General features: G+C 35.9%; 2 protein-coding genes and 1 long non-coding RNA gene across 12 annotated transcripts in view; 1 reads left to right on the top strand and 2 right to left on the bottom strand.

The window, feature by feature from the left end:
* synj1 (synaptojanin 1) overlaps nt 1-8,567 on the bottom strand; it is a 26,931-nt gene extending 18,364 nt beyond the window's left edge. For 6 of the 10 annotated variants that reach the window (XM_082157771.1, XM_082157775.1, XM_082157774.1 and 3 more), the window contains exons 1-11: nt 8,417-8,567; nt 7,390-7,537; nt 7,076-7,162; nt 6,423-6,690; nt 6,023-6,248; nt 5,446-5,529; nt 5,190-5,267; nt 3,197-3,258; nt 1,198-1,294; nt 872-1,047; nt 55-136 (exon numbers count right to left, since the gene is read on the bottom strand). In XM_082157771.1, coding sequence (XP_082013897.1) covers nt 55-136; nt 872-1,047; nt 1,198-1,294; nt 3,197-3,258; nt 5,190-5,267; nt 5,446-5,529; nt 6,023-6,248; nt 6,423-6,690; nt 7,076-7,162; nt 7,390-7,513 — 1,284 coding nt within the window. In that variant the 5' untranslated portion in view covers nt 7,514-7,537; nt 8,417-8,567. The remainder of the gene's footprint in view (nt 1-54; nt 137-871; nt 1,048-1,197; nt 1,295-3,196; nt 3,259-5,189; nt 5,268-5,445; nt 5,530-6,022; nt 6,249-6,422; nt 6,691-7,075; nt 7,163-7,389; nt 7,538-8,416) is intronic. The other 4 variants (XM_082157776.1, XM_082157778.1, XM_082157777.1 and 1 more) reach the window with 1 other exon arrangement.
* Nucleotides 8,568-10,426: 1,859 nt separating this feature from the next.
* On the top strand, nt 10,427-18,053 carry LOC309488730 (lysosomal proton-coupled steroid conjugate and bile acid symporter SLC46A3). Its single transcript, XM_082157069.1, has 6 exons — nt 10,427-10,562; nt 10,748-10,953; nt 12,735-13,599; nt 14,936-15,019; nt 15,279-15,435; nt 16,804-18,053. The coding sequence occupies exons 2-6, from the start codon at nt 10,765-10,767 to the stop codon at nt 16,898-16,900; spliced, it is 1,392 nt and encodes a 463-aa protein (XP_082013195.1). The 5' UTR covers nt 10,427-10,562; nt 10,748-10,764; the 3' UTR covers nt 16,901-18,053.
* A 660-nt stretch (nt 18,054-18,713) lies between these two features.
* Nucleotides 18,714-24,266, bottom strand: LOC309488731. The gene is made up of 2 exons (XR_014202254.1): nt 23,681-24,266; nt 18,714-21,111 (listed from the first exon to the last, which is right to left on the bottom strand). It is a non-coding gene; the product is annotated as an uncharacterized lncRNA (long non-coding RNA).
* Nucleotides 24,267-27,409: the final 3,143 nt, after the last annotated feature.

Below are 27,409 nucleotides of genomic sequence, written 5' to 3'. Positions count from 1 at the left end.
TAAATGAAAGACAAGAAAAATTTAAAAACAACTATAATTGTGTTACAAATATACCTCAAGTGCAATGAAGGCCTGGACACTGTTTGTTCGGTCCAAGCAGTCCAGACAATTGGAACGAATGGTTCCAGTTTGACATCTGTGGTGAACACAATTGTGGTAGACAATTTACTCAGCTATTTTTGGTTATCACCTAAGCCAATTACTTTGTAGACCCTGAATCTGGAGAGTGTTTTTTTAATTACTTGAATATTGAGTAAATAAATATTTAAATCAAAATGTCAATTATTTTGTCATTTAAACTTAATTAATATTAATTTTCAGAATCATAAATTATATTATATTCCCAATTTTTTTGTCAGCCAAACCAAGTTGTCAAAATATTTACTTGAAGATCTCCCTGAGATTTTAAGTTAATATTTCAGTAATTTAACAACACATTGGCAACACATTTTTCACAGTTCTTTGATGTCAGTTAATGGTCACACAACAAGCAGGTAATTAAATTAAATATTTCATATTTTCTCATTAAGTGTTTTACTTTGCTTTTGTTGTTTTAAATGATTTTTTATTTTATTTTTATCTTTTAATTAATGATTAGCATTACATCAACTCACAAAATAACCTGTAGTTTCCTCAAGAAGCTGTTTGTGAAACCCTGTATTATATAATTGATTATACCATATTACAAAAAAACTGTAATACAATTATTTTACATTATATTGTGCATATATGCATAGATAAAAATGTCACATTATTTCTGCTTTAAAGACCCCAGTGGCTGAAAGAACAAAAAAAATATCATGCACTAGTTATTTCAAGTCTTTTGCTATTCTTCCACAACCAGCAGTGTTGGGACGGTATATAACCCCACCTCTGGATGCCGGCCTCCCCTGAGTAGTAGAAGAAACCACATTCCTCCAGAAACTTGCTGATTTGAGGTTTCAGGTTAGTGTTGAGCTTGTCAGTCTTCCCACCTTTAACCATCTGATGATAGTCAAAGTTCAACATTCTCACAGCGTGTGCGTGCTCTGAAGCTTTCAGGTGACTCTGTGGGCGAAGACAAAGAGTCTTTACACAGTAAAGAAAGCGGAACAACCACAGTGGTTTTGTCATACTTTAGAGTATTGAAATACATCAGAAATAAAGTACTGTAGCCCGCCAAACCGGATTATTTCCAAAAAAAAAAAAAAAAATCACCTGGAATGCTTTACTGAGCATGTGTTCCCCCTCCTTCATACCCAGCAGGTTGATGATCACCTGTTTGCCATACAGCCTCCTCAGAGCACTAAAGTGTCTGGACAGGAAACATCACACAGGGTTAATACACATTCATACACATTAATCGTATTGAAGCGGAATAAATAACAAATGTTTGTCTACTACAGCAATCCAATGCTTCAAGAAAAATCAAAGGTGATTTTATAACAAAAGAAGCTCCGGAAACAAGCGATCAATAGTTCATTCATGACGTAGGGTGAGAAGTGAAAGCCTCACGACCGTGTTGTCTGCATCTTCTACTTCTCATCACGACCTGACTCAGCACTCCAGGGAACAGAGCAGTGACTCATGATGAATAAAGAATGTCCATCATGCTCAGCGTGAGGAGCCAGGGCTGGATAAGAATAAATCCTCCCACATGTTCAGGATAAGATTTTATCATTTTAATCAATCTATTCATTCCTTTAAAAAATCATACGAAGAGATTGTGTTGATGAAGAGGGAGGACATCTTAAGTGACCTTGACGAGGTCATGCCGTTATTAACCCGTCCCAACGTAAAAAATGCTTTAAAACTGGCTCACAAATGCTGACCTTTTTTAGACTTTCCATTTGATAAAAAAAAAAACGATTTTATAAATAACAAATGTAGCATTTTTAAATGTAAAATGTTTTGAAAATATTAAATATTGTGTAAATAAATGTATAAATTAAATATCAATTATTTATTTATTTAAATGTAATTAATTGTAATTTTTCACATTCTTATTGGCAATTAATCTATTATATTAATTTATATTATATTACAGAGAAATTGTAATAGAATTAGTTGAAAAACAAACATTTACACCCAACAAGAAACCATACACATAAATAAGATACATTTCGGTTTAAATTTGAGTAATTTTGTTATGTGCTTTTGCCATTTTTATTATTTAGCTTTAATTCCCTTTTATTTCAGTTTAGTTTCAATCATTTTAGCTTAAGTTTTTTAAGTTTAAAATTTTCATGTAATATTATATATATATATATATATGTATATATAAGCTTTATTTCAGTTAATTAAAATCCTTTTTTATATTTTAATATATTTATTTTTATATACTTTAATTGTTAAAATATTTTTCATAAAACACTGAAAATGTATTAAATAAACAAATAATAAATTATTATTTTGATGCAATTATTTGTCTTTAACCACTATGTACTTGCGTCAAAAAAACGAAACAAACAAAAAAACCTATGTACTTATTGTCTTCGTGTTGTATTGGAAAACACTTTTGCTGCTATTGAAGTGGGATTAGGTTTGGGGTGGGTTAATGGGTCAACAGATGTAACTACAGATGTAATTATGCAGGTATTTTAACAACAAGTACAACATAAAAACATGCATGTACACAATAAATGCATTTTATTAAATTATTAATTTACTGTAAATGTTAAGTATATAGTAGTTACTTAATCTAATGTGCATTATGTTTTAGATATGATTTTTATGGTCAAAGTATTATTTTACAGTTGGGTTTACCGGTACTTTATAGAATGGGTTTCGAGATGTTTATATTAGGACGAGTAAGGGGCTGGACATCTTACGCTTGTATTCAGAACTTCATGCTATCAATGCTGATGCCATGACCGGTTTGCATTTATGAGACAGCAATCAGTCTTGTTAAAAAAGTTCAACTTTTAAATTGTGCCTTGAGACCCCCTGTAGCACTTCATCCAGCTGTCGTGTGTGTAAACGCATCTGATCGGGGTCTGGTAGACCCTAATTGCACATCGACTAGTTAAAAATACATCCTTAGGCATGGCTGAACATTCCCATCCAAACTGTGGTAAATAACAGGACTGATTGAAGCAGGGCCCGCACTTCACAAATGTCTGCTGGATTGCTTTCATCACGCACTATGTTTGGGCTTGAGCCAGAACAGCTGGATACTGGCGCATGCAGCACCAGAAAGTAGCGGAAACTTAATTACCTCTCAAAAGCAGGTGCGTTTGCTTCAAAACCTCGGGACAGCTTAACGCGGTGGGATCCCACCTTTGTGGAAAAAGAAAGAAAACACAAAAAAAGAAGAACTGTGAATGGTTTCATATTTGGTGCAAGAGGAAATTAAGGTGGCAGAGGGAAGGAAGATGAGAGTGACAGCGAGAAAAAGACAACACAGGCCTGTCCCGCCTGCTGAGTAGAGCTGCATTTGAAGATATGAAAAACATTTGCTGCAGAACACAGTGGAGCCATCAGTTATGATTTCATAAGCTCACTGAAGACTGAAGATCTAACAGAGATACCGATCATACCAGGAAACGCATGAATTTTACAATCTGCTAAGACAGTCATAAATCATGCTTTAGATAAGATGTTTGAGCTTCTAATGTTGGCTAGTTTCAGTTATTCCTAGTAGCAGGAATCCCCTTTCTAATAATGGTTTCCTATCTAAATGAAATTTGACCAACTGCTCTCACATCTTTCAGTGTAATGAATTACGTTCACACCTACAACCATAATAGGTAAGCAATACAGAGGAGAGGCTTCTTATTTCCTGCATTCTCATATAAGGTTACAACTTTAAATATAACTGGTTCCTCTTCCTGCTATTTGATTGGTTCATAGTGTCTTCTAACTAGGGTGACTGAAATACTGTCCTTTCATTGTTTGAATTTAATGCCTTTTGTATAATTTATTTTCACCCAATTTATTCCAAAATTTGCAACTAGGGGTCTTCAACAAGTGACCTGTGATGGTGCTGCAGTTGGTCTGTCAATTATTGTTTGATCTCAAACTAATCTTTGTGAAAAAAATTAAAACATGTTAAACCAAAATCCAATTAACAAAGTTAACTTAAAGCTAAAACAAGCAAAGCTTAAATATAAAGTTAAAGTGCCCCTATCACATTGTTATTTTATCATATTTATATACTATCATAGTATGTATTAATATTTTGAATTAGCTTTTGGTTTAATATTTAATATTAATATTTACAGTTTTAATTTTAAGTTTTAGTCATTTTTCCTATTTTAGTTTTTTTTTATTTATCTTTAATTTATTTTATTTCAGTTGAGTTTTTCTAGTTTTAGTACTTCAACTTAACATTTCTAATATTTCTTTGAAAAGTTTTTCCTCTAATATTTATATTACATTTTTTCAGCTTTATTCTAATTATTGAAAATTATTTAATAGTTTAAGTTTTTAGTTAATGACACTGAAAATGTTTTATTAATGTATAGAATAAAACAGTTGATTATTGGTAACTATTTTTTAATTCAATTTAATTACATTTGTAATATATTTAAATATGCAATTTTTTTCCCATCAAGATGTAAGAGATGGTTCCTATTTCACTTCCAACAAGAAGTCCTTATAGGCTGAAGACCCCTGGTTTAGAGCTGGTGTGGGACATTTATGCTTTAGATTCAGTCAGTCTGTGCAGAGTCCCACCCAATTCTGTGTGTTGTCTCCGCAGGTCCCTGCCATTAATATTTCATACATTCGGAATGGCAGCAGAGATGAGCTCACATTACCCTGAGCTTTCTGGGAGAAAAGAAAAAAGTATCATGTGGCGATACTACTTTCATTATTTTGCTCTTAGTTTTGCAGACAGTGTAGATTATGGACTCCCTTAAACCAATACCACCATGGCCTGAAATGACACAAAACACCTGTCATTCAGGTTCTGTGCAAAGCTTTGAAAAAACAGCTCAAGAAGGTTCACCTCACCAGCTTCCCACTAAAAGCAGAGATACATATATGTATCATCTATGCAATGTCAGAGGAAAGACACAGGCATTTCCAGACCTGCTTCCTGGCATCTTAACTTGATTTCGCAAGAAGGCAATAATACATTTATCCGAATCTGGCTCCTTTCCAAAATGAATCTCGGTTTAAGTGCAACTTTCACCGACTGACATTGCACAAACTCGTTGCAGTAAAGAACAGATCATCCACCAGACAGAACTAAACCTTCAATATACCAGCTGCTGGTTCCCATGTAGTCCTTTTGGCTCTCGACTTTGATTCAGCTGCAACAAAATCCCCTGAAACGAGTGTTTCTGATAATATGAATAAAGGGGGTCAGCACTGGTGTGGTGTGATGAAGTGGAAACACAAGAAAATAAGTTTGTTGTGATGACTCAGCAGAGGCTTGGAACTCCAAAACGCTCAGTGCAGTAGAGCCCAATGCAAATATTTTGCAAGCATGCGTCATATTGATTCAAAGCTTTATTGTACCTGAATTCCTGGCTGTTCCCAGAACAGAGGGATTGACCCTCGGATTTGAATGAAGGAGGATACTTTATCGTCAAGGAAAATAACCTGTAGGGAACACAGAATTAGAAAAAAAAGGTATATTATTTTCAGTTAATGAAGTGTTTAAGTTAAAAAGCAAAGTTATTTAAAATCCAATGCATGGAAGTTAGACGTATGCCATGCGTGGGAGAAATTAAGAAAATCATAAGTAATACCATGGTGTATATATACAGTAGTCAACATTTGAAGTGGATCACCTTTCATCAAAGTTATACATGAATTACAACAATACCCATTCTTGTCTTAGGACAACTTAGATTAACTTTTTTGATCCACTTCAAATGTTGCCTACTATATAGATCTCAAGTGAGACTATTCTTGTTTGTGTTTGTGTTTATATATCTAGTGCCACAAAAGTAACCAAGATTTATACCATTCTGATGAAGTAAAAAAAAAAAAAAAAATGGTGGGGGGCGGGGCTAAAATAACCAAAGACCACCAGAGGGTTAAGGAAGTGTGTTCAATGGTCATTCACAGCTAACTCGTATTGTTGGCATACCTGCTCTGTCTCGACAAAGTTGGCCACCTGGCCGTCATCATTTGTGCCTCGGACATTAAAACGTGTGCCTGCTCTCTCCGAGCTGAGCCGAGAGATCACGCAAGCTTTGGCCTGTTTGTGGCCAGCGTAGATGGTGCGGATCTCCACACCGCCACACATCAACCTCAGCAGCCAGTCATCACAGTTCACCCCATAATGCTTGAGATGGAGATGGAGGGACTGATTCCTGTGAAGATTACTTTTCCATTATAACCATTTTTTGTCTACTGGTTGAGTTAAACAGTCCAAATAACTGGAAATATTTTGCACACATAATACACTAAAAAATAAATGTTCGGAAAAATATATATTTATATTAGATCAAACGGACCTTTGAGGTTACAATCTGAAAAATACCCACCAGAAAAAACGATTGTCAGATATGTCTTCTCTGATCCTGCGGTGTGCGTTCAAGCTGAGGTCCAGACTTACTCCAGTGGAGGACCAGGCAAAATAGAAGTTCCCAGAGTTTAAGATTTTCCTGACGTCAGCGATCCGGTCCTCATCTGAGGGGTCATTCTTCAAAGAGACGAAGTCTGTGCCCGTTACCCGAAAAACTTCTGAATCCTGGACTTTTCCAACTGAACTGCAGCCTGTTGCGACCACCAGGCTGTGCAGCATAGAATCCCCTATGGGAAAAGAGTGAAGCGGATTCAGAGTTCAGTTCGTAGCACATTCACATATTCAGAATGTGAAGAATCAGACACATATGCATCATCCACTTAGTTGAATACTGGGGTGGATGAGTCTCAATGTCTATGTTGTATTCAAGAGATGACAGTGAAATATATTACACTTGCAAACTCTTGACCTTGTAGTTAGACTGTAATTAGTGACTGGTTGATAATATGTTGTGCATTTTCCTTCCATAAATCTTGGTTTTGCAGTGAATTTTTGTGTTTTGGTGAGATCTACACTTAATCTGGCGACAGGGCGGATTTGTATTTGTTATGATGACAAACACAACGGAGAGAAGAAAAGAAAAAAAAGAAAAAAGAGGCTGATAAACTGTACCAAGGTTAAGACGAAGAACTCCCAGTATCCCATAAGCATCCAGCATCTTGGTGTACGCCGCTTTGATGGTCTCTTTCTCTGCCGCCGCTGGGGATGACATCAAAACATTGACTTAAAAACCACGTCATCTTTGCAGATGATTTCTAGACTCCAAAACAGTTATAAGCAAATAGACAATATTTAAGGCATTTTTTTCTCTTGCATCTAGGAAATTCTGGGAATCAATGGAAATCAAAGTTTTAAACAGGTTTAACATTTTTAGATTTAAAATAAATAAAAAGTAAGTATTATAAAGGGTGTGAGGACAGTCTTACACAGTACAGCCACGGCTCCAGACTCGAACATCAGGCATTCCTCTCGATTTCTGGTCTCCACGATCACACTGTATGGAGGTGGATCCAGCTTATGATAAATACGATAACCTTTACTGAATGCCATGGCTCGACACAACCTGTTTCAGTCCTGAATAATAATACAAAAATTCCTTTGAAAACATACATATCATATGAAGAAAACACCGCAGGGGTCTGGTAAACATTCGAACCCTCAAACCGCCTGCAGGTGCATCAAATGTCGCATCACGCAACCACGAAAACACACAATTCAAAGTGTTTTATGACAGCATCCTGTCATAAATCATTAAAATAAGAGGAAGGAAATAGACAGAGGACTGCACAGACCGTGCTTTCGATATTCGTCTTGCTAAAACACACAAGCTTACTATAAAAATCATGCATTTTCAGCGCATTATAGGGAAGACAACACGATACTAACAACATGTTAGTTATGCTGTCAACACGACAACAAGGGATGTACGTTATCATGAACACAAATCCCTTCAAAGCCGAAGCAACGAGCTAAAATGTCCGACTCAAATGAAACAAACCATGCAGAAACAGGATGACAGGTGCTCATCACAATGCCACGCCACATACAATCAGATGTGCAACCTAAATCTATGAACATGTTTACAATTCCTGAACATACAGACTCTCTAACCTTGGGCCACTGTCTCAGTGTGAAGCTGAAGGTTAGTGCACAAGATATAAAAAATCATCCGTATGATAAATAGACTGAAAAATATCAGTTCTCGCCGGCCCTGGGTCTGTCAAAATCAACAGTTAAGACAGACTGCCAGCGCTAAAAGCCTTTATCACGACCAGCCCTAACGGCTAACGTTAGCCGGCTAGCTCTCCATCGCGTTTTTTAAACCATATAAACTGACATTTTACTGATCACAGCGCGGAAATGAGTTCGTTTCTACGTTAAAGGTACAGATTTAATATGTCAGTATTTATTATGCATTTATGAGGATGCTTGATAAAGAAGAGGTTTGTGTACCTGTCAGAATTGTGTCTGTCTTCCCCCGGTTGGTGGTGATAGTATACGGCGAGAAACAAAATGATTAGCGGGGCAGGTAGTTCAAGCACAGAAATACAACCGCAACCTAGAAAGGACAACTGGAGAACTGTAGTAATGCCCAAAACCGTTTCCGGGGTCTCAAGCTGGCCGCTGATTGGTCATATTTGTGTCATGTGATGTAGGAAACGTCAAGGCTGCATCCTTCGAGGTACACACACAAATGAACTAGCCTATGTTGAAAGATACAGTACAGCTTACCGAAATGTATATGCCTCATACATAATATTGATAAATCAGTGTTTTTCAACCGCGGAAAGATGTGTCACATAACGTTACATTAACCTCAGAAAAAAACATGAAATTACCATAGCACGTTAGTTGGCTAGAACAAATTGTATTTTATAATATATTTAGTATTAGAATAAATTAGTATTTTGCTAAATATGTGCACGATTACATATTATATTTTTTACTTATGTCATTCAAATATTATAAAGTTGTTATTATAATTTAAAAAACTTTATATTCATCTGAGTTGTTATTTTTTAACATTTAATAATACCAGCTGACAGGGCTCTCTGCAGCCTATGTTTACAGCATTAGGTGAGATTTTCTTTACTGAGAAAAATTAACATCTACTGTACCTAATATTTATCAAAATGAATCGATATTGAATCAAGATCGGAATCAAACCACAATAACTGAATTGAAATAGTAAAATAATTAAATAAATAGCCTACCAGTCATTGCACCATGTAAACATAGTAATATTCTGTCTCTAAACTTAATGCAATTGTTTAGTTAGGCTACCAAATGTTTTGACAACCACAAGCCTACACTTAGCCTATGTGATGAAAGTTTTTTTTCTTCCAAGCTAAATTCAAAAGTTGGCAGCCCTGCTTTATTAGCTCTTTTGTTACCATCGTTGGATAAAGACTGTTCATATAGATCCAGTTGCATAGAAAATAAAGGATTGCTTCTCGAAAGTGACAAAACAAAACAAATCATTTTAAAAATAAAGCTCCAATTTTATAAGAAATCGTTTATTTAGCTCCTATTTATTTTATTTCTTATTTGATAAATTTTCTTTTAGCCGTATGTATGTTATGTTTGGTTATGGATGAACCCATTGCTTTACAAATTACAACCCATAGTTTGTATACAATTGTCGAAAAAAAAATACTACAATAAGATTTTTCGTTATAACGTAGGCTATATTTTTACTTTGCACAAATACTTACCTAAAGTAAAAACAGGTAGTGATTAAAATTTTTGACTATACACAAAAAAATCGGTCATGAGCCTTGAGGCGCCCTCTTCAGATTAAAACTAATTAAAGCATTTTCTTTTTTAAATGTCCACGTCCAGTTTGATCAGTTCAGTCATGTATAGACCCTTCCCATTACGTACGCCTACTCAATGTTACCATAATACTTGCAAAATGGGAATACAAATGACTATAATGCAGTGGTTCTTCCAAAAAAAAAAAAACTTAATACAATATAAATAATAATTAAAACATTTTTGTTGCTTTATTTTGTTTAAAAAAATATCTGGACGACTGGGACACAAACAATGCTTGTGCATGAGCAAGAATCATACGAATGCCTAAGGTTTGTAATAACACAACAAATAGGCCTATGTAAATCTTTGAAAATATCAAGATCCTGCTAAATAAATAAAGCAAAAACATAAATAAGTGAATTCATTACCTTACAAAAGCATTCAGAAAAAAATATTATATTAAAAGCAATTTTAGTTCCAGCAGTTGTTAGTTCGTTTTAAATGATAATATACCAAAAGGTGCAAAACAAAAATGCACATTTAAGGGTCCAAAATTCCATTTTAACCCCCCTCGCATTTTCACGACTATACCCGCCCATTGGGGGTGATTGGCAGCTTCACCAACCAATGACAATGACTTGGATTTCAACTGACCAATCAAAATCTCAAGTGCAGGAAACAGGCGTTTCATAATATATTGCCGATCAGTCATGTTTCATAAACAAAACAGAGAACCTTGTATAACTGTCACAACGCTTGCAAAGAGTCTCAGCAGAAGAGAGGAACTTCTGTTGCATTTATATTAATGAAGATATACGTCCTAAATCTGTTTGCATTGTTCGTAAGTAAACTAACGTTAGACTGGTGACAGTCCATGGTGTTCAGCAGTTGACAGTTTTATTTGAGCTGTCATTATGCTTGGAGGTTGATGGTTAACCAGTTTAAGAGGTTTAACCAATTATGTTGGGCTACAATTAGCCTGATCATGTGGACTGATGATTGTCTGTGTTCATCTTGGCTTTTCAGCACACATCCTCGACACTATGAAGAGACTGTACTTTATCGAGCCGATCGTCGCGGTTTACGCGTTTGCCAGTTTTATGCTGTATCCTCTCGTACAGCAGTATGTGTATCGCAGACTGTGGCTGGAGATCACAAACTCATCTTACCCGATGTCCAACGATACTTCCCGATGCGCCGCCAACAGCAGCAACCACACCAGCCAGCAAGAGGTAATGAATGAGACACAATTATTAAGAAATTTGCATCTTAAGCCATGCTTAATGTCATTGCATTATATAGCAACATTTCAAATCAAGAGTTGCTAGAGCTTTTCTCATAACTGACATTATTTAGCAGTTGCTTTTACCTAACTGGTCCCAATATGTTTTGGTAACACTTAATTTGAATGTGTCCTTGTCACATTGTTACATTATTATTGTAATAATAACTATAATGTAGGAATAATTACATGCAGCTAGTCCTAAACCAAACCCTAATCCTTCCCTAACCCTAGTACATGTAGTTAATTATTATTACTCAGTTCTTAAATGTCGGACACATTAAAATAAAGTGTAACTGATATTTTTTCTTAGTCGACGAATACATCATTTCCCCTCATTTCACACAGGTGTCTGGCCGAGCAAACACAGGTTCGCGGCATTATCTGAATTGGTGTTGTCATGAGATTTTATGAATTTTTTTAAAGATAAAATAAATCTAAATATGGGTTATATTTAAATAAATATTTATTTATCATTAATAAATATATATATAAATAAATATACATTTATTTAGGCTCACTATAAGGCAAGACCATTATTTTAGGCAGTATTGGGTAAGTTACTCTGAAAAAGTCATTCATTAATTAATAGCTACTAATTACATCTTCAACAGTAGAATTAGATGTACCAATTACTTTCTCTAAAAAGTATTGCATTAATTATTAGTAATTACTTTCTAAATCCCATATCAACCTCAATCAGTTGAACAATACAAGGATAGACACAAACTACTCTTTTAATTCTTTTAAATAAATAATATAAAATAGCATAAATTATTTTTGAACTGACCAAAGTATTTAAAGGGGGAAAGTTACATTAAAAACATACATTTTAACATTAGACATCCACTATAGTTTTATATAGAATTATTTTATAGTCTATACAGTATTTAATGCATTTACATCAGAAGTTACTGTAATAAATTAAAGAAAAATGAAGAGTAATCCCTCACTTTTTCAAGGGAATAGTAATTTAATTACAGTAACTGTAATAATATTACTAATGCATTACACCCAACTCTGATTTTAGGCTTGTTTTGTCAGACTCGGTTTTTTATCCTTTCTTGTGAAATGTATATCTTGAAAATATGCTATCTTTCTTTTAAATAAATGCCTCTTGATTTGGTATTATCTGATTGTTATTGTTTTTATCCATTGTTATCCTATGACATTCATGGTACCTAAAGAAATTATTGGAAGGGATAAATTCATTATCTTTTGTAAATCTGTGTATTTAATTGTGCTCTCTGCCATTCGGTTCATTGCTGAACATTCTGAATCTTGACTGTTGTCCATGGCAACACTGTTTAACAGACCGGAAAACATCCCGGGAAATGTTTAATTTCTCTTCCCATAGAAAGACAGAACCTAATAAGTTAGTGAATACCTAAATAAGAAGTAAACTAATATCTCAAATCAATATTTCATGTCCATTATCGCAAAATAAAAAAGTCTTGATCTCACTGTCAGGGTTTATTTTAGTATATCCCTTATACTATATAGTGTACTGTGAGTAACACGTGTTATTGTTTTAAAGAACCGTCTGTTGTGGTATACTTTTGGTCATTGATACCTAAGCACACACATCTGCGTTTCATTTCCTCTTTCTTTCTTTTTTTTTTATAGCTGTTCTTTTTTGAACCAGGAATTGCTTCAAAATATACATAAGCAGCAACAGAGTTTTGTATGGACATCTGTTTGATTTATTTTGCTCTTCTTCTTTTTTTTCAGGAGGTGCAGAAAGCAGCTTCTCTGTTCTCTATGTTCAGTGAACTGTCTTCCTTGATCCCCAGTCTCATAGTGACCCTCCTCCTGGTGGCCTACAGTGATCAGCGCGGGCGAAGGATCACCATTATTATGCCCCTCGTTGGGTCTCTGATCTACACGCTTTCCTTCCTGGCCGTCTCCTTCTTCGAGCTAAACCTCTATCTCCTCATTGCCGCCTCTTTTGTAAGTGCCCTCTTTGGTGGTATCAGCACCATGCTAGGTGGCTGCTTCGCCTACGTGGCCGATTTATGCGTGGACGAAAAGCAGAAAACCATCCGCATGGCGGTGGTGGACATGATGATTGGCTTGTTGGCGGGTGTGGCGTCAATCTCCACTGGGTACTTCCTGCATGCGACAGGTTTCAACTGGCCTTTCTTTACGTCAGCCGTATTTCAGGTGGTTAACTTGCTATACGCTATCTTCCTTCTGGGGGAAACCAGGGTGATTGACAGTTCAGAGACTGTGGCTTGTTGCCAAGCCCTGAAGAAACTAGCATGTGGTATCTACTGCTTGTTCTCAGGAGGAAGTAGTCGAAAAAAATGGGTTCTCGTGCTGCTGATTGTTACATTTTCCTCCGTATCTTTTGTTAATACCGGGGGTTTGTCCATGATCACACTTTATGAACTCAATAAGCCGCTGTGCTGGAGCGAGATCCTCGTGGGCTATGGCTCTGCGGCCAGCACCTCCATTTTCATCACTAGTTTTCTTGGTTTGTACTTGTTCTCCCTCTGCCTGCCTAACACAGCCATCGTCCTCATCGGGATGCTGTCGATCGTTATAAGCATGTTGATGACGGCTTTCGCAAAGACTACGCTTATGATGTTCCTCGGTGAGCATGCACGTTTACACTAAAATGTTTTTGGGGTATCTTATAAAATTAGTTGATTATGGCAAGAATAATATATATATATATATATATATACACACAGTAGTCAACATTTGAAGTGGATCAAAAAAGTTAATCAAAGTTGTCCTAAAACAGGAACTGGTATTGTTCAAAATTCATGTATAACTTTGATGAAAGGTTTTGATCCACTTTAAATGTTGACTACTGTATATATATATATATATATATATTAATTTGATAGCACTAATAAATATACTGTATATGTATGTGTGTATATTCCTTTCCCATTATCAATTTGAAAAGCACTAATAATTTAGTACTAATAATTACTAAATAAAATAGCACAAATAATTTAGTAAGTGAATATCCATTTTTCATTTTCTACATGAAAATGCTGTGATGCCTAATTTCACTTAAAATAATTGACTTTAGTTTTTAGTGTTTTTGTTTTTTAGACAAAATAGTATAACATTTTAACATCGATTTTATTTATCGGACTTAAAGGTATAGCGGAGGATCTTTCCAAATTTTAGATAAGACCCGCCCTCTCCACTTTTTGAAAAGTTTGATTGATTCACCAGAATGATTGACAATTAGGAGGACCAATAATATAGGTTACCCACCAGGAAGTAAAACATCCTCCGCTATACCTTTAACGTGAAAATAATTTATTGTACTGGCCATAATTTTAATATTGCTACATCCTAATTTTTTTTGAGCCTTGCATTTGTTTAAAGTAAGGCTAACAAGCATTTAGAGCTGAGAATGACTAAACCTTCAACAATTAATTAATCACATAATCACAATTTTAATAAGACATCAAAGTCAAATAGATTATTTTATATGTGTGTCCTATCTCACAGCTCAATTTTGCTCTTAATATACTGACTGTAAAAGTGGTATATGGTGCACTGCATAATGTGAAATTATGGTGAGGATTTATAAAATTAATTAAGAGCAAACAGCAGCTGTTCCTGGATTACATTTTTATCTTATCACATTTTATGCAATTATTATATGTACAGTAATACTAAAGTTTGCTCAATTAACTTCTTTGATAACTGTCTGAACACAATTACACTGGCAACTGTACTAAAGTGTTAATGAATTTCATTATCAAATATTATCAGTGATCTGTTCTATATGTTGGACCTCGTGTTTTTTTTTGGTAAATTAACTACACATATTAACGCCCAATATGAAGTAAAAGTCAATGTGAGCTGTAAATTTGTAGCCATCTAAAACTAGGTGAAAAATTCAATAATTTTTGAGGTCGTGTTTGTTTAGTTCATGTGAGTATTGATGTGTTTGCTTACAGTAAGGATTCCTGCTATGTTTGCCATCATGCCGTTCCCCATCTTGCGTTCGATGATGTCAAAGGTCGTCTCAGAGTTCGAGCAGGGTGAGTGGCTCTCTGAAAATCACTGTTCCAAAGCAAAACTCATTCAGCTTATTCATGCTGGTGATAAGAGCTCTTCTCTGCTCAAGAGATGTGTTTTTGTGTGACTATGCACCGCAAAGGCATTTAAAAGGCAAGTGGTGTTAAATTTAAGAATCCTTATGTGAAATGTAAATTAAAAGTAGTTTTGTTTGCACTTTTACCCTGTATGCAGTCTTCCTTTGAAAAGACAATCATGTATTTTCCTTGTTTACCCTCTCAGGAGCGCTGTTTGCCTGTGTGGCTTTTATGGAAAACCTGTGCAGCAACGTGTCCTCTGCGGTTTTTAGCAAAATCTATGCGGACACTGTAGCATGGTGTCCTGGCTTTGTCTTCCTGTTGGGTGCTGGACTCGGTCTCATTCCCATAAGTCTACTGGGGTAAGAGCTGCTCTGAAACATAACCAGTTACTGATCTTTATAGAATGCTGAAATGTCTAAACCGTGCACTTTAAAATGAGTGCTGATTATATAGCACTTTGGGTATGAGAAAAGCGTGTTATTAATACATGTTATTATTATTATATCAAATTAAAGCATTTTATAGAGGCTTCATAAATTGGAATAAAATGTAATTATTTTTAAGATCCAGAGATTACTTGGTTATCCTGTTACTGGCAGATGCCAGATCTTCTTTAATCACTTATCACTATGTTTGTAAAAATCTGGTAACTTATTAGTACCTATATTAAAATTCTACCCAATACCAATAAGCAAATAATTATTTTCACTTTAGGGCTGATACATGTCTGATGTTAAAACTCTACGCTTTTATGTAAACTTTTGTTTATAAATTAAATATAAAACACTAAAAACTAAACTCAGTCCATTTTAAAGTGCCACTATTATGCTTTTTCGAATATGAGCTTTCTTGAATAGTATAATATAGCGGTTTGTGAATGTAAAGTGTCTGCAAGGTTTGTAGCTGAGGCCTCATGTCATCATGAAGATAAGGCATTGTTTTCTGCGGTGAAAATTCATTTTGCATGCACTTCCAAAGAATGATGACGTGCACTGGAATTGATATGGAAAATCTGACGCAATCATTCGTAACACTGTATATCAAGCACTGATGATTCAGATAATTCAGATATGGTAATAGGCATTTTGTTTCCGACACGCAACAACTGACTGGGCCGTCTGACCAATCAGAAATCGTTTTCATGCTCTTTGAGAAATGAGGTGATGTGCAATGCATATTGTGAGAAAATTACAGTGTTTTTTAACCTTATATGCATGTAAACCTAAGGTAGGAGACCTCCAAAACAAAATTAGGAACCTTTAAAATAGCAAAATATGGGCACTTTAAATTATTTTATTTTATTTTTTTATTCTTTATGTGATTATTAGATGGCGGCAAGGATAATCTAAACATAAAAATATAGGAAATTGGCATAAGCAATTAAATATCCAATATCAGCCAATACCAATACATTAAAAATGAGTACTGCTATACTGTGCATTCCTACTTTTTTTTTGTAATATGACTGACTTCCACAATGTCTTTCTTATTTAAATTATGTTCAGTTTTGTTTCGTATGATATGATTTTAGGTCAGGAAAACACCTTGTTGGACCCGTAGGTCTTATTCTTAACCTCTAAGCATGGTTCTGTACTTCCACGAACATAGGCTATAGTTCCTCATTTACATTTCCTCTTTCCCATTTTGCATCTGCTGCTTGTATTTGTTATACATGAGGGTGTGTAGTTAACAATGCTGATTCATTCTGACTCTGTGTCTCACTCCAGCATACTTAGGTGTTCTCATCCATTGGATTCTAATGACACTCAAGCACTCTTATCAGACGATGGGACTGAAGCTTCAGATGACCCACCTGTAGCTTAAATCCAAAGGGAGTTCAAATACCTCAGTCATTCACCTCGATTCCCCTGTGTGTTTCTTTGCTTTCCTCATACCGACACAGGGAGATAAACTAAGAACTGGACACAACTGAGCACATGTGCAACAGAGCACTCTGTTCAAGGCAAAAGTCTGTTTCAGTCACTGCCATTTAAATGCAGTATATGATAATTGTGGTTTTAGGGAAGACCACAATAGAAGGGAACATAACTTTATATTTCTAAAGGGAAATATATTTTATAATAATAATGTAATAATAATTTCAGCAAAAACTAGGTTTGCATTTCTTAAAGGAAATATTAGTAGCTTGCAAGGCTGCAACAAAATAGGATTACAGTTTAAGGTACGGTAAATTGAGGTTTAAGGCTTTGGTTCTGTGTCGCCCGCAAACAAGAATCAATGCGTATTAACTGTGAAAGGCTTCTATAAATGTTTAAATCTATGCAATGAAGACTAGACCAATCATAATTCAGTATGCAAATAGATGTAAGAAAGAAGACCAGTCAAATTTAGTATGCAAATATAACAATGAAATCATCACTGGCAATTTTCTTTAAAGAAATGTATGATTAATTAATGAAAATCAAGGTTTGTATGTTATTTTGAATTCATTAATTGCAGAAGTGTATTAATTGGAGATTTAATGTTTAAGAAATATCAGTACATTGCTGCCTTACAAGTACAGTAATTATCTAAAGTTTGGACTGATGTGCAATACGTTCTATGTGCAATCTACCATTCAGCTTTTCTGAGCCTGTTGTCCTGTGTGGTGTGGTGGTAAATTGCTGTGTTGTGATACACATTCTATTCTCCAAAAAAACATGTAGAAAAACAAATCGATTGGTGTAGATCTGTTTACTTTGTTTGGAGCCTTAGCAGTGGAAAAAGGGGATTTTTGAGTACTGGGTAGATCATTCAGGTGATTTTTTGTACGTATTTTTTTGTATGTATACCCCATACTTGTGCTCCTGTTCTGAAACTACCTTGTTCAGCACATGCGCAATAGGAAAGCATACTGAACTTACTACTGAAACAAACCAGTCCACCTCATTTATTTACACAAACATGCTCAAATGTATAGAAATTCAGTATGGAAACAAAGTTTTTTTTATTATGAATTAAAAAGCTATAAATCAAATGGCTGCTGCTTTGAGTTGGTCTGTCAATTTTACAGGCTTTTACAGGCCCACTGATGTGTTATTAGCAACATACTAATTCTGCTTTCCAGGCCTGGATAGAAATTATTATTATTATTTGTTATGATCAGCTAATTAATTAGCTAATTTAGTGTCTGTCTGCCAAATTAATTAAAATATTTTTTTCTTTGGAGTCCAGTCTTTTAAAAAACCTTAACAATTATCCTGAAATCACGAACTGGAAAAGTAAATTCAATAGTTAGAGGATGTGGGAACCCTGCATGTATACCACTATTGTCTTAATTAAAAATTTTGGTTAGATAATTACATTTTCTGTGCGCTTTATCATCGTGGCCTGAAGGTGGCAGTATATATACATATATAAATACGGCAGACAGAAGGTAGACTATTGTTGAATGAATCTCATACTAGCGTAGGCTACTACTCTTACTACTTTTATTTACCTTATCTTTCTATGGCAGAAATAGTAAGAGTAATATGCGGTTCCGAATTCAGCATTTATATGTCTAGGCAAAGTTTGAATTTGATCAATTTTGAATTGATTGGTTGTTTAAGGTCATAAAAAAAAAAAAAAATCTGACTTTTATTTAGCCTACACTCATGATAGGCTATATGATTTTTTGTTAACAATTTAAAAAAAAAAAGATTATAAAACAATTTGATTTTTAAGCAAAAAGTAACAGTGGAATATATGATGCAATACATTTTTGTTCTGAGAAAAATAAACAGTGTGAATACACAATGGAAATTTGAAGTGCCCAAAAGTGGTGATCAAAAACACAACCATTCCAAAGAAAAATAGTGTGATCCTGTGTATAAATGCAGAAATCCACTGACGTCTGTCCTGTCACACCTCCCTGTGGATTTGATTTCCGAGCCCCCTCGTGATGAGAGGTCATAGATCTGCAGATCTTCGTAATTGTGCAGTCAGAGTGTCTGCCGGGTGAAAGTATGATAAATCTGAAGTGGAGGGGCGGTGGGCTTCTCTGGTTTCCAAACTGAGACTCCACATGCTCTACCTTACCACAGACTGCCGTCTCCCCCACACCCTCTGTTTATCTCCCTCTCTCATTTCTCTATTTTAATCTATGTATTTCTCCTTTTGCTTCTCCCCTTTCTATACACTCTCACCATCCATATACAGACACGTTTTGTATTATTTCATCTTTATTCAGATGCACACACACACATCCATGATTCACAACCCCCTGAACTTTTTGTGGCTGGCTTAGCCAGTTAACACTCGCACCCACATGCCACCCAGGGATGAAAAGCATCCACGCTCCTAACAAACAGTTGGACCCTTCCCTTAACGGACACATCTGGGGCTTGTTGGACACAGATGTTTCTGCAGGCCCACGCCCCACAACAGGGGTTAGAGGCACATGCTTGTGTCACATAAGGTAATGTGAACACTTTTTGCAAGCACTGCAACACACACTTAAAGGGACAGTTCACCCCAAAATTAAAATTCACCCACACACTTAACCTCACGACTTTCTTCTGTAGAACATAAAAGAAGATATTTTAAGAAATGTTTTTGTTTCTGTTGTCCTTACAATTTAAATCAATTGTCACCAAAACTGCGGTTACCAACATAAAAAAAAAATATATATATTTTGTGTTTCGCAGACATACAGGTTTGGAACCACATGAGGATGAGTAAATGATGACAGAATTAAAATTTTTCTGACAAACTATCCCTTTAAAAGCAGAACTGTGTAATATTTACACCAGGACTGTCACCGTACTATCTGAATATGCATACTACTTCCCTATTATATAGCAGGCGAAAAAACAGTGTGTGAAAAGAGTAGAATCGTAGCCTACACGGATGACTTACTACTTCAGGTGAGATTCTGAATTGCACATCTAATGGACACTTTAATAACCCATGAGGCCAGGAGAGGTTTTGTGAAAAGCAGTGAAGCAACACAACTGACACCTTTAAAGTCACATGACAAGGTACGTTCTGGTACGTTCAGATTACATACAGCTACCAGTGACATCAATTTTGTGATTTGCTAAATTTGTTGTTTCAGTATTTGTAAATACATTTTTCTTTGCTATACTGAAAAACAATGCTAAGCATTTTTATAAGTTTTAAAAGCTTTTATTGGCCAAAAAACATTCAATATATGCGAAGAGTGATGATTTACAGCAGGGGTTCTCAACACTGGACCTCGAGGGCCACTTTTCCTGGAGAGTTTAGCTCCAACCTTGATCAAACTCACCTGCCGTTAGCTCTCTAGTAATCCCGAAGAGCTTAATTAGCTGGTTCAGGTGTGTTTGATTAGGGTTGGAGTTAAACTCTGCAGGAAAGTGGCCCTCGAGGCCCAGGGTTGAGAACGCCTGATTTACAGTGTTGATCTTTCTTCTTCATAATCTCTGCAATTCTGCATGCTGGATATCAGCTTCTGGGCCAAATCCTGACTGATGGCGATCCATTCTTGCCTTATTAGTGCTTTGAGTTGATCACAATTTGTGGGCTGCTTGTCCACTCGCTTTTTGAGGGCTGACCTGCAGGTTCTCTATGGGAATACGATTCGGGGAGTTGCCAGGCCATGGATCCAAAATTTAAATGTAATGATCTCCGAGCCACTTCATTATCACTCTTGCCTTGTAACATGGTGCTCCATCATGCTCGAAAATGATCAAAATACAGATCATCAACAAATTTTTCCTGGATTGTTGGGAGAAGATGCTTTTGCAGGATGTTTTGATATGATTCTTTATTCTCAGCAGTGTTTTTGGGCATAATTGTGAGAGGGCCCATTCCCTTGGATGAAAAGCAATCCCACACATAGATGGTCTCAGGATGCTTTACTGTGGGCACAACACAGGACAATCGTTTTTCCAGATATGCCAAAGAGTCGTAAGGGGGCTTCACCAGAACAAATAACTTTGCACCAGTCTTTTGCTGTCCAGTCCTTGTACTTCCTGCAGAATTCTAGTCTGTCCTTAATGTTTTTCTTGGAGAGAAGTGGCTTCTTTGCTGCCATTCTTGACACCAGGCCATTGTCCAAATGTCTTTGCTAACTGTGGGGCACAAAAGAAGCTGTCAGGACAGTGTGAAATGTTAAAATGTAGCACATTTTGATGGGTGTGATATTATAGTGTGAGGCTTTATAAGCTCCAAATCTACCTCAAACTCTAAACCATACCCTTAAAACCAGCAACACATTACTGTAGGCTACCTTATGCGAGAGAGAATGTAGAATTTTAACATAAAAAAAAAAGAGATAATAATTAACAACTCAGGCTCAAGTAGAAGTCAAGAGGCGCTGAGTAAACCTAAAGAAGATAGACTGATATTCTCCAGTGGGCTGGTGTGTCAAGCTAGTAGTCTGTGGAACTGTTGGATTCTGGCAGCCGCATCTGTCTTGGACACTTCTCATGCTCTGCTGGCCAAAGGATTAAGTGTAAATACATATTCTGAGTAATGACTAGATAACTGCTGTAGTGCGTTTGCAGTATTTTACTATTGTGATTTATATCTTGCCATTGGATGGGTTCATCCACTACACCTAGATCAGAACCAGGACAGCTATGGAGAGTGTCTCAGGTCACTGAGAGCATGCCAGCGCAATTCACAGAGAAATTATCTTCTGCTATCAGAGGCCGTAATGAGAAGAATGCATTTAAAACCTCATTGGTTTGAACGTTAGCCAACAGAATTAATTTTGGATACTGTGGTACAGTCGAATATTAAATGTCTGTTAAAATGAAATCTGTTTAATGAAAACATATTATCATTGTTATTATGTTGTAAATGTTAAAATTAGCACTGACAGTGTATACACTTGCCAGCCACTCTATTAGGTACAACTTGCTAGTACTGGGTTTGACCCACTTTTGCCTTCAGAACTCTCTTAATTCTTTGTGGTGTAGATTCAACAAGATGCTGGAAACATTCCTCAAAGATTTTGGTCCATTTATATCTGAAAGCATCATGTAGTTGCTGCAGATTTATTGGCTGCACATCCATGATGTGATTTTCCTATTCCTCCTCATCCTAAAGGTGCTCAATTGGACTGAGATCTGGTGACTATGAAGGCTATTTGAGTATAGTGAACTCATTGTCATGCTCAAGAAACCAGTTTGAGATGATTTGAGCTTTGTGACATGGCATGTTACCCTGCTGGAAGACGCCATCAGAAGATGGGTACACTGTGGTCATAAAGGGATGGACATGGACATACTAATGAGACAAGAGTGTGCCAAGAAAACATCCCCCACACCATTACACCACCAGCAGCAGCAGCCTGAACCATGTGATAGGATGGATCCATGCTTTCATGTAGTTTATGCCAAACTCTGACCCTACCGTCTGAATGTTGCAGCAGAAATTGAGACTCATCAGACCAGGCAACATTTTTCCAATCTTCTATCCAATTTTGGTGAGCGTTTGCGAATTGTAGCCTCAGTTTCCTGTTCTTCGCCAACAGGAGTGGCACCCAGTGTGGTCTTCTTCTGCTGTAGCTCATCTGCTTCAAGGTTTGATATGTCGCGTGTTCAGAGACGCTCTTCTGCAGACCTCGGTTGTAACCAGTGGTTATTTGAGTTACTGTTGCCTTTCTATCAGCTCGAACTCAGTCTTTTTCCCTTTTGTTTCCCTGTAGCTGAAAGGTCAAAACTTTGTGTTTTAGTTCTCTTGTCGCTATACTCTTTGCTCTCCCCATGTAATTTCTTACAGCCTTGTTTGTATTTAGCTGACGCTCTAGCAGTGGGTGAATGCTTTGTGCCTCACCCATAATTACAATGTTTCAATGCCCTGCAGCTTTGCTCTGTGGGAGGGTGAGCTTCACTTACTGTAGCTCACTATATCACTGCAAAGACAGAGAGGATACTACGTCTGTGTCTAATAATTGTGTAATTGTGTGTTCTCAGTATACATCTGTTGCATGTAGCTAACAATTTCTCTTTCTTAATGACAAGATACTGTAATTTTGTATAATGTTAGTTAAACACAGAGTGCTTATATATGACCATTGACACTGAAGACTGGTGTAATTGTGCTGAACATTCAGCGTTGATCAGAGGAATAAATGACCATTTCAAAATATTAAAACTGAAAACATTAATTGAAGTAATAATTCACAGTATTGTTTTACTGTATTTTCGATAAAATAAATGCAGCCTTGGTGAGCATAAGAGACTTCTTTCAATAACATTCTTACAGACTTGTATATATCCTCCAATGTTTCTCCTTTTGTGTTCACGGAAGAAAGAAAGTCCAACAGGTTTGGAACAACATGATGGTAAGGAATAAATAATGAGAGAGAATTTCCATTTTTGGGTGAACTGTCCCTTAACCTAACCATTTTGTCCAGATTTTATTTATGCAGCTCATGTTTCAATGCCAGCAATAAACTCACCATGAAAACCAGCACCATCTCACATTGCCAGAATATGTGGAGGGTCCTGTTCCTTGCTTCTGTCTCCCATCTCCTCTCTAACCACATTGGTGTTACAAATTGACAGACTATTTATTTTCAATCTCAAATATAGATCAGCACGCTACGTTTCAAAACCACAGGCCCGGTCCACTAGGCCCGGCTGTCTCTACTACTCAAACCCAATCTGAGGCATCTCAAGGCCAGCCCACCTCTGCCGTTCTGCCCCAGAAGGAGTGAGTCTCATGTGGACCTCAGGTCAGTCCAGGCACAGCTGCTTCATCTCCTCTGACAGGCGACATTGTGCTGCCAATCTAGTCCTTTTTATAACGCAGAGGAGGAAACCATCCAAGGAAACCTTTCGTGTTTTGAGAGCATTACTTTCTTGATGTCTCGGTTGTGGTTTGTATTTAGGAGACTGATGAAATAATTTTTATGCACTGTGCAAAAAGATATAAAGGTAACATTTTAATCATAATCAATGCAGAGGTGCAGGATGGAATCGTAGAAAGCAATAGAAACCAATGACAAAATTATGTCTGTGCTTTATTTAGGTGAACGTGATTTCACCAAGTACAACATAACTCCGTTACACTCAATGACGCTATGATCTACTGTAAATGCTGATTATGAGCAATATATATTTAAATCTGCAATATTATGATTCACAGCACTCTTCATGCACAACAGTCATGAAAAGGTTAGTGTGTCAATCAATAAATATTTAATTCCTATCTCGTCTGTGGGACCCTTCATGCTAAGTGCCATGATTTCCTGCTTCATCCATACAGTTCAGTTCCTGCTCAGCTTGGGTATAACAAAGAATACAAGCCTTAGGTTAACATTTTATTTAATTTTTTTAACATGGCATGCATATATATATATATATATATATATATATATAAAATATGACACACACACATACAGAGTGTTGGGAAGGTTACTTTGGATAATAGATTACAAATTACCTTATTTTATATTACATTTGATCACTTTTCTAAATTTCTAACAAATGTCTTCTACTGTTAATCACAGGGTAAGCAGGGTTAACCTTACAGTAGTATTCAACACAAATTACTGTCAGACTTGAATTAAGATTATAATAATTTAATTTTAAAGCACAGCCATCACAAAATCAGACTTTAGCACCACCTTTTTACTTTGTGATCGTTCTGAGGTTAAATACAGATTTATGCATGAAATGATTTTTAATTTCCAGCACTTATAAAACATTTTTATCACTCGCAACTCTCAGACAATGTTTTTCTCCAATGTTTTAATGTTTTTCTCCAATTCATGTTGGCCACAATTATTGGCACTCCAAGAATTTTTTATGAGTAAAATGTCTCTGAAGTATAATTATTCCCATTAAAATGTCTTAGCACACCAGGGTGACTAGGAACATGAACTTGTCCAACTATGACTTCTTGTTTCACAGGAGTATAAATATGAGGAAACACAATAGCCAAATTCCCTTAATCATATATCACAATGAGTAAAAACCAAAGAATATAGTTCTGATGTGCAGCAAAAGATTGTTGAGCTTCACAAAATAGAAAGTGGCTGTAAGAAAATAGCTAAAGCATTGGAAATTCCCATTTCCACCATCAGAGCAATAATTAAAAAGTTTCAATCAACTAAAGATGTTACAAATCTGCCAGGAAGAGAACGTGTGTCTATATTGTCTTAATGGCCAAAGACTCTTCAAATATCACAGATGGAGAATAGCAGAAATTACTTGAGTCTTGGGGCCAGAAAGCCTAAAACATTTTATCACCTACATCACCACAAGTTGTTTGGGAGGGTTCAAGAAAAATCTTCCTTGCTCAATATACAGAGGTGGACAAAGTACACAACTTTCTTACTTGAGTGAAAGTACAGATACTACTGGTCAAATATTACTCCGTTACAAGTAAAAGTTGTAAGGACTGATTTTTACTTAAGTACTTAAAGTACAGAAGTATTCGTTTTTAAAAGTACTTAAGTATCAAAAGTAAAAGGTAAATGCATTGTTTTATTATTGTTGTATGTAATACTGTACCTAATGCCTCTGACTCTATGCCTGCCTATACCTACGCTCAAATCAATATTGAATTTATTTCTAGAACTCAGTTCCAGTAGTGGGATTGAATGTGAGATTAAATAAGTGGACACAATAATGTTCACAATATAGTGTCCTCAAATAGTGCCCTATTTAAAGTTTTTTGGCTTTTAGTATGAATATGTTAGCATTGCTGTTATCTATATCTATAAAGTGTGCTCAAAACAATGACAAAATTTGCATTTAGAAGACCAAACCCAATGTTGAAAATGAAAACCAGGTTGATGTCAGAATCCAACGTCAGATTGATGTTAATCTCCAACATTAGACAGACGTTGTATTGTTGTTGAAAATGAAAATCGGTTTGACGTCAGAACCCAACTTTGAATTGACTTTCATTTCATATATATATATATTGACAGAGATGGATAGTTATATTATAGTATTATTATAGCCGATATTATTCTATACTATTTTGTCTAAATAATATTAAAAATAAAACACAAACTATTTTTTTTTTTTAATACTACAAGTGAATTAGACAGCACACACAAATGTACGATTGGAACAATGAAGAGTTTTCATTTTTTGATGAACTATTGCCACTATTCAAAAGTTTGTTTGCTAGAAAAATGCTTCTTTTCAAGATAAACCAGTTTTTCTTTACTGTTTTTCTTTACCGCAACAATGGTATTCCTTGAAGAACATATAGTTATGCTTTTCATCATCTTTTATCACAAGTTCATTGCATAGGCATGTTGGCCGAAAACTGCCCTGTTGTCATAAACGTTTTGGATCCATTCAACCCTTGACACTCTCTCCCTCCCATCCTCCATAGATCTAATGTGTATGACATTTTAAACCATGTAAAGTCTGTTTTGCCTATGTAAAGTGATTACCGAGGAATTCTACTGGAATAATGTCATGACTTTAGTTCCAGAACTAATTACTGTACATGATGATGAATAGTCAGGTTTTAGTGAAGCAGCTGACTGTATACAGACAAGATAAGGGCTTTACTCCTATAAAAGCATTATCGCACTGCAACATCCTCCCTAAACATATTTCTGATGGCTCCACTGTCTCAGTCCCACGCTCTGATTTGTAAAAACTTTGATGTGTAACAATAACAGGTGTTATTACTTGATTATGAAAGAACGTATAAGAGCTTGTGTGATAGACTGTTTAAAAACCTTTTCAACATTCTTTTTGAAACCCACTCTGGCTTTTCTTGTTTTGAGGATGGTTAACCTTATAAACCTCTTCAACAGCTGTCTGATTCACTTCCTACATCGGACAAACTCCAAGGATGTGTCGGCCTCTGTATAAAGATTGTCTCTGAGTAAAACAGAGGAGTTACCAGCTTTGATATGTGATTTATTGCACAGCAGAAGAATTTGTCCCCCGCCCTTTAGTTACCAGCGTTTCGCTTTATATTTTATTCCTGCTGGTGGGTTGAAGAAATGTGACGAGGAGAGAAATGATGAATGATGAGATTTGCTTCCTCCGCCTCGCTAAACTAAAAGTCATCTATGCATATAGAACGGAAATGTTTTGCTTGTGTTCAACATGTGGACTGGACTCATATGGCACACATACTTTGTCGAAACATATGCCACCTAAAAACAACACTGCCAGATTGGACCCTTTTAAAATATCAATATGCGTTGTAATGTCAAACTTAGATGAGAAAACTTTATTCATTATAACTTATCCAAAGGAGAGAAAATGATTGAAATAAATAACTAAATTGCTAGCCTGGGAAAACCCAGACAACTTCCGGCAAATTTAGATTTGCTCTGCAAGTAGTCTGGCAAAGAGCTCATTCAAGCCCATTTCTAATCCGTCGAAATCGCGGCACCAATCAGAAACGTTGGGGCGGGCTTTACACAATGACGAT

Source organism: Leuciscus leuciscus (assembly GCF_965113295.1).
Source record: "Leuciscus leuciscus genome assembly, chromosome: 24".
NCBI classification, from domain to species: Eukaryota; Metazoa; Chordata; class Actinopteri; order Cypriniformes; family Leuciscidae; genus Leuciscus; species Leuciscus leuciscus.
The sequence above is the reverse complement of the archived record's forward strand: the minus strand, read 5'-3'. Positions and strand labels throughout refer to the sequence as shown.